The 13,857-nt window shown below is 37.8% G+C and overlaps 1 protein-coding gene across 1 annotated transcript in view; it reads right to left on the reverse strand.

The window, feature by feature from the left end:
• Positions 1-10,838: 10,838 nt before the first annotated feature.
• Positions 10,839-13,857, reverse strand: part of LPAR1 (lysophosphatidic acid receptor 1) — a 179,147-nt gene continuing 176,128 nt past the window's right edge. The window contains exon 4 of the mRNA XM_073806393.1: positions 10,839-10,967. Coding sequence (XP_073662494.1) covers positions 10,948-10,967 — 20 coding nt within the window. The 3' untranslated portion in view covers positions 10,839-10,947. The remainder of the gene's footprint in view (positions 10,968-13,857) is intronic.

The raw sequence follows: 13,857 nt of genomic DNA on the forward strand, positions 1-13,857 counted from the left end.
ACTATCATTTTACTAGCTCTAAGACTGACTACTCTGATAGCCTATGAACAACTGAAAATTATGAGAACTTATGAACGAGTTCAGAGAAGAAAATAGTGAAAAATAAACATGTGCAAATCAATATATTCTGGATAAAACTGATTAAAATAAACAATACAGATTATGTCACTCTCCATCACACAAAAAATTTAAATATCTGGGAACAGGCATGAAAATAAATCTGTTAGATCTATATACAGAGTAACAAGCACAAAAAAAGAAACAATTCTCTTTATATAAATAAAGACTGCTTAAACAGAGAGACATATGTCTTGAGATGGGACTATTTAGTATTATAAGATGTAGGTTATCTCCTGAAGTCAATTAAAATTCAAAGGTCTATTTAGAACTTGACAAAAATATTCATCTGGAAGAAAAGCCCATGAGGTTTATAAAATGTTGGTTTAATAGGGGGCACTTATCCAAACACATATTAAAGATTACCATAAAGCTACAGTAATCAAAGAAGGCTGGTACTGGCAGTAGAATAAACGGAAAAAAATTCAGTTAGAAAAAAAAGAACAGACTCAAAAAAACCCATGCATATATATACATATATATATATATATATGCCATGCATATGATAAAGGTTAGATTACAAACCAGCGGGAAGAGAATGAATTATTAATATATTATATTTGAGATAAATACAGTTAGAGCCATTATGTATTTGCTACACTCGGTTGCAAAAACCCAGTATCTTCTCTAGCTAGTTTAAGCAGAAATGGGTTTAGTGCATAGTACTAAATGGCTTACAGAATCATTAAGAGGACTAAAAAAAAAAAAAAAAAGGCTGCAGGCTGTATTTCCAGGAATGACTCCTAAAGCCACATGGCAGGTCTAGGCTAGGAGAGTTGGTGCCGAATGACTAAGTTGCCTCTACTATTGCCAGCTCTGAAACCATATTACCTCTGCTAGTTTCTGTATCAGTAAAATGGATGTCATATACCTTACCTTCCTCCCCACTCAATTCACTTGCAAAGTCAAGTCTCACACAAGTACATCCCATTCACAAAACCTAAATCACATTGGAAACACTAGCTACTCAGATGTATGGGACTTTTAGCTTTCCCGCATGTGCAGTGCAAGAGATGCATTAGAGGAGGAATAGATGGGGAGCAGACCAATTCACACAGACCAAGATAACCCTCAGATAATTTACATATAAAGAACCAAGTCAGAGAGTAGAACAAAATACAGATATATTTAAATATGCTGTACCTTGTAATGTGATATATAATAGAAATTGGAAAAATCCTAAAGTTATCAGTATGAAATAGCTTAAGTTAACTATGGTAACATGTGTGGACTGTCATGCATCTATTAAAAGAATTATTTTTTTCACAGAAATTTTGCTTTACCAATAATAATTATTTCAGAGAAAACTCTAAAGAAATATAAATACTTAAGTGTATTCAGGTACCTTCTTAAAAACCTTCAACTATTACTAATCACAGATTTTTTTTTTTTTTTTTGCAGTACGCGGGCCTCTCACTGTTGTGGCCTCTCCCGTTGCGGAGCACAGACTCCGGACGCGCAGGCTCAGCGGCCATGGCTGACGGGCCCAGCCGCTCCGCGGCATGTGGGATCCTTCCGGACCGGGGCACGAACCCGTGTCCCCTGCATCGGCAGGTGGACTCTCAACCACTGCGCCACCAGGGAAGCCCGCTAATTATAGATTAATCACAGATTATTACCACTCTGGTTTCCCTTACAGTTTTCTTTTCTTTTTTTTTTACATCTTTATTGGAGTATAATTGCTTTACAATATTGTGTTAGTTTCTGCTGTATAACAGAGTGAATCAGCTATATGCATACATATATCCCCATATCCCCTCCCTTTTGTGTCTCCCTCCCACCCTCCCTATCTTACCCCTCTAGGTGGACACAAAGCACCGAGCTGATCTCCCTGTGCTATGCAGCTGCTTCCCACTAGCTATCTATTTTACATTTGGTAGTGTATATATGTCCATGCCACTCTCTCACTTCATCCCAGCTTACCCTTCCCCCTCCCCGTGTCCTCAAGTCCATTCTCTACGTCTGCGTCTTTATTCCTGTCCTGCCCCTAGGTTCTTCAGAACCATTTTGAGGATAATTAATGGTATGAAAAGATGTTCACAGTGGATCACTGAATTTTAAAATCAGATAAAACACTGTGAGGAGTATAATCCTATTTTGTGAATTATTCCTGTAAATTGTGTTATACTCATTAATAGATATAATACATGTAATATACATATTTAATTTATGCTCTAGGACAACACAAACACACACACATATTTATCTGGGGAAAAAGAATGAGAGTAAGGAGAAAAAAGGTTATACACCAAAATGATAACACTGACTATCTCAGGACAGTGGGATTGTGGGTTAATTTTATTTCTTTTTTCTTGCTTATAATTTTAAAATGGATACATAACAACATAGTAACTCCTCTATTACGAAAGAAGGTGGCTTTTTTATAAAGAAAAGGAGAATAAATCAATATAATTTAGAGTAAAGATTTTTAAAATCCTAAGTAAAATATTAGCTGAGAAATATTTTTAATAAAAGTTAACATTTACTGGGAACTTACTATTAGACAGACACTATTCTTAGTGCTTTAAATATATTGATATATTTACTCTTTATAACAAGTGAAAAGGTAGATACTATTATTTTACACTGAGGGAACCTAACCCAAAAAAAAGGTTAAGCAAGTTGCCTGAGGTCACACAACTTATAAGTGGTTGAGCCGGGCAAGGCAAACCGGTTATAGAACCCTGCTCTCAATTCTAGCATTAAATAGTGTGATTAACATTGTTAGCTAACATTTACTGGGCACCAACATACAATTCAATTCAGCTATTTAAGGTAGACAATTCAATGGCTTTTCGTATATTCACAGACTTGTGCATCCTTCACCACAATTAACTTTGGAACATTTTCATTACCCCAAAAAGAAAATCCACACCATTTAGTTGTCGCCAGCCACCTCCACCAATCAACCTAAGCAAAATATATGTTTGATGCCTCATCTACTGTATCCTTGCAACAGCCCTGTATGGTTGGGACTAATACCCACCTCCCCATACAGGTAAGGAAACTGAGGCACAGAGTGGTTAAGAAACTTGCCCGAGTTTACGCAACCAGCCAGCAGTGGAACTGGGACTTAAATTTAGGCAGTCTGCCTTAAGAACACTTCTTTTAACTATGATGTTATGCTACCATCACTATATTACATTACAAAAGTTAAAATTTATGAACAAGTAGGAATTATTCCAATAATATAAGAATGGTTTGACTTGAATAAACCTAGTAATAAAATAGATCAATAATTGCAATTTTAAAAATCATATGCCAAAAAGCATTTGATAAAATTCAATGTCTATTTCTAGGAAAAAACAAAACAAAAAGATTGAAAAAACCCTAAGCAAGAATAGAAGAATGCTTATACACCATCTCAAATAGATATAATACCTCATAGTGACACAAGGAAGCCATCCGTAAGTAATAAAGAATAAAACACGTCCATTATCATTACCCTAACGAATTTATTCTAGAAGTTTCATCCAATGCAATAAGTCAGTAAAAAGAAAAAAAAATGACGTTTCTCTTGAAAAAGAAAATGCAAAAAATTATTTCTAGAGAATATATAAATAGAAAAATACTAGAAAATCAACTTCTAAGTCATTTTTGGTAATACAACATTCCAGTAATCTAAGAAATTGAATAGAAGACTGTGAAAAATAAAACGAGATAAATGTGCGTGGGATTGGCCCATGGGAGTCAGCTCAGAGCTCAAATCTGTCTTTCAGGCTGTACGGTCCCCGTAAACTGGAAATCATTAAGTCCTGCTTCACCTCGCAAGAATGCATCCCAGTTAAGATTCTTTACATTCTTTTCCCTTGCCTATTTTGCCTGGAAAAATACTTGAAACCACAATGTTAGATGTGCTGTTTATTTTTGTGTGTCAGTATTTTAACTGGAAGAGGAGAGGATTTTTCATGGCTCTTTTGGTTACAGTGATTTGACATTTTATTAGTTACAGGATTTATCACCCACATGGAAAAAGGAAGAACTTTTGCAAAGGCAGAGTGGAAAAGCTAAGGGCCAACATTGCATATTCCCTTCTTCCCTGACGTACTAGTCAAAACCTCCAGGTGCGTAGGGTAAAAAGAAAGGACCTCTCCTTTGATGTCCGTGTAACTCTGAGGAAATTACAGAGTGACAACGTCTTGGCACATCTCACAGACTGCTGGTGTCACCAGGGATCCAGGCTGAAGGGAATCCATGGCTTTGCCTATCCTGGAGCCCAAACATATCTGTTCAACTAGAGGCTATCAGGACTTCCAAGAGCTTTGACCTAACAAACTTGCCAGATATTTTTTTGATAAACTGTCATTTATGCATCTTTGCTCTCTCTCCTCCCTCCCACAAAGGCTTCTGTGGGTAAGTTGTCAATATATTAATTTATCTTCAGAAGTAGATCAACAGCTGAGGTGCACAGGATGAAAACTGAATTGGAGTCCAAACCCTGGTCTGAGTCTCAGATTTTCCATTTAAATATCATGGGTAATCTTAGCTGAGCCACTTAACCCCACATTCACCTAAAATTATCCTCATCAATGTTACCAATAACCTGCTGGTTTCTAAGCCCAATAGATCCTTTTATTTAAAAATCTCACGTAATCTCTCTATGGCTTTAGACTCTGCAGATCGCCTTTCCTCCCTGGGTTTCATCATACCACCTTTCTGGTTTTCTTCCTATCCGTCAGATGATTCTTCTTATTCTTTAGCTCACTCCTTGCATCGAGGATCTGACTTCAGCGCTCAGTTATTTGGGTTGAAAACCCTTTCTCTGGGTAGCCTCATCCAAATTCACAGATTCAAGTCCCAGACCTCTTTCCTGAGACCCAGAACTGTAGACTGGACATCTCCACTGGAACAAACCATGGAGACTCGAACACAACAGGCCCCAGGCTGAACTAAACATCTACCCCCATGCCTCCTACACTGTCCAAATCAGAAAATGAATTCCTCAGGTGAGGATGATCCTGCTGGTCTGTGGATGACCCCTGAGTAGCAAGGTTTGAGAAGCAAGGCCTCTTTTTATAATCCCAACAACTAGATCTTGTAACGTCCACCTTGTTGATATCCTTTTCCTCCCCATCATCCCCCCCTCCACTGCCTTAATTCAAGATCTTATGACATCTCCTTCAACAGTCTCCCTAACACCTTTCTGGACCAGGTCCTACATACTTCTGCCATAAGGACCTTTATCCAAGACAAACCTGAGACTCTTCAATGGCTCTCCGTGGCTCTATAATTACTTAAGCTCCCTTATTTTGTACACAAGGCCCTTCATGGTCTGCCCTCATCCTATCTCTAGAATTTCATCTGCAATCACCTTCCCACATTCCCTGCACCTCAGTTAATTACTTCTATTTTCCCAAACATCATGCTCGTCCACTATACTTGTCTCCCTTCCTTCTGTTGCAATGTCATTCCAAAACCCTAAGCTTACTCTTCTCTCATCCTCCTGGGATCAATTCATTTGCCCTGTTCACAAGAAGTCTTCCCTTATCCTCAGTGTGACAGGTTGCATCTGTGCTCACAACGCTTCACCATTTTCTGCATTTACATTTTTGCCACGGCCTCATCACGCACAAAGTATACTTTCTCACACTTTAACTTTGAGGTCAGCTTTGTGCCTTCCTTTGGCAAATAACACAGAAGCAGAGATGATAACCTGCCAGTTCCACGTCCTTTTAAACAAATTTCTGACATCGCTATGAGAAGAACATGTCTGAGCCTGTCCCAGTAGGAGCAAGAGAAACTCACGGAGCAGAACTTCTCCAGTGAGCTGACCTGAGTCTGGCTTTGATCAGCTGACCCTCAGAGGACCCACAGAATGTGAGATAAATGCTCACTGTTACATGGAACTGAGATTTTGTGATCGCTTGTTTGGCAGTATGTTCTAGCAACAGATTAACCAAGAAGCCAATGTGGTTTGTCTCTTCTTTGTCCTCCAACAGCACCCTTGCACGCTTCTGTCCAGTTTCTTTCTGAGACAGATAAGAAAGCAAAACTGGCCCAGCTGCCAGTATTACCACTAAGCACATCACAAGCTTCAGCCAGAGGAGAAAAAACTCCTCTGTGCATTCTAAGTTTTTTTTTTTGTTTGTTTGTTTTTTAAAGGCAAGAACACCCTGCCTAGCACTGCTCCTCCAAATACAGGAAGCCTTGAGCCCTTTCCTTTAGGTTAACTCTCTAATCAAAACAATTTTACCCTTGACTTTTACAAGACTGATGCTGACACATGTATGTAAACCTTTATTTATAGATGACAATCAAGTGAAGAAACATGTTTTTCTGCCATGAAAAAGCTAATTTAACCTCGGTTATTTGGGGAGCCCAGCTCTGTTAAAGTGTGGAGTAACTCGAAAAACTTCACAAGTAAAAATACTTTTATTTTCCAAGTGCTCTTGTCTGAGCTTTTCTTTGCCACAAGGTAAGGTGTTGCGCATTGGGCTCCACTGGGCTCAGTATTCCCAAAGCCTGTATCTTGCAAGGGTCATGGTAGCTTGGACATTTGTCAGTGAGAGCAGAAATCTGAAAGGCACTGTCTTGGGGAGATGCTAAATCAAAAAGACCAGCCCCTACTCCAAACTCATTACCAAACCCAGATGAATAGGTGGGCAGAGAACCCCAGAATGGGTCTGGAGACAGACCTTGGGTACCCATTCTTACACTGATGAAAAGGTATTGCTGTACTGCTTTAGGGAGTGCAGCCTCAGGCACAGGTGAGAGTCATGCTGGCATGGACAACCTCTAATGTCAAGCTTTTCACGTGCTGGTGCAAAAATTTTTTTTTTTTTTTTGCGGTATGCGGGCCTCTCACTGTTGTGGCCTCTCCCGCTGCGGAGCACAGGCTCCGGACGCGCAGGCTCAGCGGCCATGGCTCACGGGCCCAGCCGCTCCGCGGCATGTGGGATCCTCCCAGACCGGGGCACAAACCCGTATCCCCTGCATCAGCAGGTGGACTCCCAACCACTGCGCCACCAGGGAAGCCCATGGTGCAAAAATTTTGTATTTAATTCTTTTGTGCTGTATATACAAACAAGTCTATGATACTTGTGTGGCGATATTTAAAATGGTGATTATGAATATAATTTAGCTGTATGGGGCAGGCTTCTTATAGAATGTTAAATGAAAAAACAGAAGACAAAATGCCTTGCACACCATTATTATAATACATATTCGTAGAAAACAGACTGGAAGAAAATACATGCCCAAAATAGTTGTTAGGTAAGTGAAATGAAGAGTCAGTCTCCAAGTGTTTCTAGTTTTCAAAACAGTCAACGTAAAAACATAACTCACACAAAACAGCATACAAGTAAACGCCGAAAATTTTAAAAGAAAGGTTTCTCAGTGAGCGTTGAACCAGAACAAAGCAGTAGGAAAAACTCCCTGGCGTCTCCCCATAGAGATACTCATATCAAGACTCCACTCCTCTCATTCCAGTCGGTGTGGTCCCATCTCCAAACTGGGTTGGAGATAAATGACTCACTCTTTGGCTCTCGATTTCTAGACTCCACATAGACTACCATCCTTCCAACACATTACAATTACTTCGATTATACGCCAGTTACAGATTCAGGACTGGTTTTCTTGATTAAACACGGGACATACCTGGATGTTTAGCCGAAGGTCTTGAAATATCTCAGCAGCAAAAGTACTCTGCTTTTTTATTGAGCGCTTGTACACAGAAACTAGAAGCTTCATTTTTATTTCATTTTCAGAGGATGAATTTTCAGACTTCATCTCCAAAGCCAAGGCGTCCTCTGTTTGGTAGCTCCATGCGCTATCTGCAGCCTGTTCCTGCTTTTAACAAGGGTGAGTGAAAGCAGCTGGTCCCAATCCCGTGTAACCCTTCACAGGCTTGATGTTAAAAGGGTCCATCAGTTTTTTATTCAAATGAATTCACCTGCTATGTTTGGCTTTACCACTGAGGTTTTGTTTGCCAGGAGAGAAGTGAATTTTTTTCTGAATACCTGTGGCTATCTCCCCACTGGTATTAAATCGAAGATATCGAAAAGGAATGCTCAATATTGGTACAAATATCCCCAGCATCGCCTTACTGTAAAGCAGAGTGTAGGGTGGCGTGGGGAAAGGAAGCAAACAAAGATATCTTTCTCTACCAATGTAGATTTCTTTTATAGGATATCACACATAGGCACGATGTTATGCAATAAATACAATCTTTGTGCTAATAGGAATCTGTTTCAAATAACAGATTAGAAGTAATCTATTTATGGAACAACCAGATTGTAATAACAAAGAAATTAGTATGAGATTCCTGTAGGAATAACAAAATACCAAGAGAGCTTTTTAGAAAAGATTCACTTTGGGGACTAATAAATGGGAATATAAAGCTTTAGAAAACAATGGGATGGGAATATGCCTCTTGCCTTGCAGAGCTGACAGAACTGTTTGAACAAAAACACTTAGAGCAGAATATAGGAAAGAGAGGATTGGGACTGGATTTGCCAGGAACAGTTTGGAGATGGGCCAAACTGATAAGCTGGGGAGTCAACAGTCAGGTTCTTCTTATGATTGATAGAGGCAGAGAAGTCAGAGTCAGAGGTTCATGTGCCGAGGCTCAGAGAACCATTTCTGGAAAGAGCCAGAATTCTGAACTCAAGTTAGGTATAAGCAGCAATGGGGATATGGCAGCAAGAACGGAAGCTGTGACTATTATGAATCTTGGACACAAGTGGACTTCGTTCCTGGATGATGTCACCTTCAAGGCAGCATGCTCAAAACAGCCAAAAATAATAATTTTTTAAAATGTCAATCTTAAACACACAACTCAAAACAAAAAAGAAATAAATTGTACCCAATTCAAAACCCGTGCCTTTTCTCTTATTATGGAGATCAACTTCATATCTTTTCCCCTGAGGTCTTCTCCCCTCTTCATCTCCCATCTCCAGTTAGGGTTTTCTGGCCCCTTTCACTCTTTCCAGGAGCTAGTGAGGCAGAGAAAAATGCTCCTCAGAGAGAAGTAGAAGGGGAATAGCCAAGTGAGACAAGAGGTTTCTCCTGGGTAAGATGGGATGCTAAAATGATTTACATAGACTAATAATTTCTGACTATGTCTCCCTGCCCCTCTTTTCAAAATTACACCCCCAACACTCACATATACACACACAGACAAGAAAATTCTTCTATTAAGTGGGGATCCCAGAAGTTCTTTTTATTTACAACCTAGCTGTCCCTCTCTCTTCTACTGGGGACATTGGAAATCACCCTTGTCATATGCTTCTGGATATCTTCCAGGTGGACAACCACAGCCCCCTCCACTCTCCTTACTGAACTTGATGCTGGCAGATGGGCAAATTCCTGACAGGCAAACACAGTCAACTCAATATTTAATGGAATGTCACTCCAGGAGTTCTGTCTCAGATTTTTGGTACCAAAGTTTTGTCTCTGGTAACAGTCCTCCTAGTTGCAGGTTACCACTAGATGTCTCTCTTCTCCTCAATCTACATCAAGGAGTGTGTACACTCCACCTCAGGGTCTGTAACCAAAAGGGGGAAAGAATATCTGTGTGGGCAGAGCCTGTCAGTGAATACTTAGAAATGCAATTCAGAGTCAGAACTTGGCTGCCTTGGAGAGGTCCACTGGCACCTCTCTTTCAGGTACTCTGTCTTTAAAGAGTGGAGTTGCATCTGCACACTCTATCCCAGCATTAAGTTATCTTCATTAAGAAATCTTGTGCCTTCAAAGCTTTAAATGTTGACTTCTTTTCCTCCTCAACTCTATTCTTCTTAATAGTACGACTTAGAGGGTCTTCAGAGTGGCAGTGAAGTTCAATAATTCCTGATTGGAAATTGACACCGTGTGAATTCTAGAATCTCCATCCATTAACCATACCCAGAGAAAAACTTGTTCTCAGACTCCTCCAGTAAGTAGCCAATCAGATTGAGCCATACTGGGGAGGCCAAAAAAATGACATGTACAGTCACTGAAAGGGCTCAGATCAAGCTTACCCTTCACTGATAAAAAATATATTCAGGGCTTCCCTGGTGGCACAGTGGTTGGGGGTCCGCCTGCCGGTGCAGGGGACACGGGTTCGTGCCCCGGTCCGGGAGGATCCCACATGCCGCGGAGCGGCTAGGCCCGTGAGCCATGGCCGCTGAGCCTGCGCGTCCGGAGCCTGTGCTCCGCAGCGGGAGAGGCCACAACAGTGAGAGGCCCGCGTACCGGAAAAAAAAAGAAAAAAAGAAAAAAAATATATATATATTCATCAAAGTACCCTGCAATGAAGAGGATCACTAGCTTAGTGCCTAAGCTCATCCTCTTGGAGACACAGAGTTAGCAAAACCAGGAAAAACTTTAAAAAAAATCACAATGTGTATTTTCAGAGCAATTTAATAGACTATAGGGATGCATAGAACTAACATGGGGGCTATGGGAAAAGGAGTAATCAGAGAACAAGAATGAGTTCCTGTAGGGGAAAAAAGATGATTTATCAAAGTAAAAAATAAATAATAGAGGCCAGAAATAGCAGAATGGACACTAGACTGCTGAAAACAAATTAGAACAAGCACACCAAGAATTCACTCACCTATTCAATAAATATTATTTAAGCACCTCCTCTGCTCTCTGTTCTGGCTCACATCCAGACACTGGGTATACAAGGAGCAAACAAACCCCTGCTCCTATGGAGCTTCCATTCTAGTGGGAATTCTTACAGAATTTAGAACAAAAACAGACATTATGTAAATGATAAGAGGAATACTCACTAACATGAATAATAGAGGAAGATGGTCCAACATCTATATGATTAGGTCTTTCAGGAGACTAGAGAGTACAGGAAAGAAATAATAGAAGAAATTTTCTCTGAGTTGATTGAGGTTTACATCAGAAAATCTCACTGAATCCTGAGGAGAAATGGTAAAGAAGCATTCAATATCAAATTTAAATACACAAGTTAAAAAGCATTATTAGAGATAACAAAAACCACTACATAATGATAGATTTAATTCACTAGGAAGATCTTTTTAAATATAAACACTAATAAAATAGCCTCAAAATACATAAAGAAGAAATGGATAGAACCCCCAAGGAAAAAGTGACAAATGCACTATCAAAGTAGACCTCCATACAGCTTTCTTGATTATTGACAGGAAAAGCAGAAAACAGCAAAATATCAAAGACATTAAAATATAATGAATATGCTTGATCTAAAGAAAACATTAAATTTTGCATTCAACCATTAGAGAACATTATTTCTTCTCAAGCCTACAAGAGACATTTAGAAAAATGATAGATACTAAGATAGAGATTCCTGATTTCTGAATTCCAAAATAAACATTAAATCCTACACTATAATAATGTTCCAGATTGGCATCAGTTATCACTCCTGTAACAATCAATTGTAGAGACAGCTGAGCAATGTTTAACATTTTCTTAAGAAAAAAGATTATTACCCAAGAACTGTAAACTTGGCCAAAAAATGTTCACGTGAGAGGGAAAATGAAACATGTTTTAACACGTACAAGCAATCGCAAGGTACGCCTCCTGGAAGAAAAAAATCATTCATGGGAGCAAGAAGAAAAATGATTCAGCATAAAAATTTATAGAAAGAGGAAGACATAGTACAAAAAAACCTAATGAGCTATATAACCAGCAAAGTACCATTTTCTAAGGACTTGTTGGCCTATGTTAGCAAAAATCCTTCAAAGAGAAACTGCATTATGAGAAAGAGGATCTGGAAATAAATATGCAGTTTTTTTAGTATATGAGGAATTTTGGAGAAAAGGGTAGGAAGTAAAACTGCTAAATTTCTGAACTTGAAAAAGAGAAATACACATATTCTTTTCATTGATAGAAGTTAAAATGTTTTGAAAAATATTTTGAAATATAAAACTTCAAAGAGATTAAAAAAGTAATTTAAAGATGGCAAATTAGAAAAAGAAAAATAAGGATATACAAAAGCATAGTAAAGAAAAATAAAGAGAATCAACTAAATAACTCTATTATACAAAACCTCATGGAATGAATAGTAAAGCAAAACCAAGCTTTTTGCTGTTTATAAACTGTATGCCCAAGACAAAATAACATACAGCTGGAAAATGAATAAAGAAAAAAACAGCAGGCTTGGAAACACTAACATTTGGAGAACTCTAAATTCAAACAAACAAAAAATACTGCTATCAAGTTGATAAAAAAAAAAAAGCCCAACAATGTCCATCTAAGCCATACACATTAAATTTGGCCAAATTCACAATCATAATGGGACACTATGGCAAACCATCCTAATGGGATACCTAATGTAAAAGAGAATAGTTTATGATATATTAAATTAAATATACCAGTCACAAATTTTATTAGAAAGAAAATATAGATCTGTGTATCTAGCAAAGAACTCACATGCTTTTCAAGTTACTTTGGGATTTGACACATTAATTCTAAATTGTAAATAGAACAAATGTGTAAGAATACTTACAAAAATATTGACACAAAGGAATGGGATAAGTAAGTTTCCATGTCTTATATTAAAACATTTAACACTGTAATAATTAAAATATTAAATTATTATATATAAATTATTTAACTAAAAGAGTTGAGATCAACAGGCTACTTTTTCTTTCTCATCCTTTCTCTTTCTCCATATGCACATATATTTATAAAGCATATATATATATATATACACACACACACACAAATATGAACAACTCCGCAACTGATGTTAGAAAAATTGACTTTCTTCTTGGGAAAAATAAAGGTATATCTTCACTTCTTACCATATACTTAAAAATTGCAGTAAGATTGTTAATATTTAACCACTAAAAATAACAGAAGCACAAAATAAATGAAACAAAAGATCAGATATATTTATAAAATGGGGGGAGGACAAAGCATTTCTAATCTTGTCACAAAATGCAGAAACCATAAATGAAAATAATATGGAATTTATTAAGGGGAAAATGAATGTAGCCAAAGACATTACATTCAAAGGTAGGAAAAACATTCACCATATACAAGAAAGACAAAGGGTTAGAGTAACAACTTCCAAATTAAAATGACCAATAACTCATAAAAAAATAGAAAAAGGGTATGCAAAGAAAAATAAGAAACTTATGAAAAAAAGGTCAATCTCACCAGTAAACAAATAAACTAAAATTAAAGTGAGAAACTGTTAAAAACATGTAATTTGGTTAAGAATCAAGAGACTGCTTAGGACCATTATTAGTGAAGGCATGGGGAATGGGCTCTCTAATGACTGGAAATCTTCAAGGACATCCAGTAAGCAGAATCAAAAATTGAGTGCACATATTCAATTGTTGTATCAGCAATTTCACTTCTAGAAATTTATCTTAGGGAAGAAATTAGACAAGCGTGCAAAGATACAAAAGATTCCAGCACTTTTTATGAAAGAAAAATTATAAAAACTTAAATGTTCACCAAGGATTAATTACAGTTCATGCACACAATGGAATATTATGCAGCAGTTTAGAAGTTGAGATACGTGTGTATGCATATGCATGAATGTTGCCCTGAATAAGGGAGAAAAACAGATTATGAGGCAATAGGTATGCCATGATCCAATTTTTGCCTGATGAGATTAAAATTTATAGTTACATCTTGGAGGTGCAAAAATGTAACTTTTATTTCTTTATAACTGAATTCGATCTTCTGAGGTCCTATTTCCATTCAGTGGTAGGAAAAAAAAATCAATCTCACTCATGCAGAGTAACTTTGAAAATTACTTGAAAATTTAGTTTATTGAAGCTTAACTCAGTTTCCTCTGGAAAACTTTGCTCCGCA

Source organism: Tursiops truncatus, chromosome 6, assembly GCF_011762595.2.
Source record: "Tursiops truncatus isolate mTurTru1 chromosome 6, mTurTru1.mat.Y, whole genome shotgun sequence".
NCBI classification, from domain to species: domain Eukaryota; kingdom Metazoa; phylum Chordata; class Mammalia; order Artiodactyla; family Delphinidae; genus Tursiops; species Tursiops truncatus.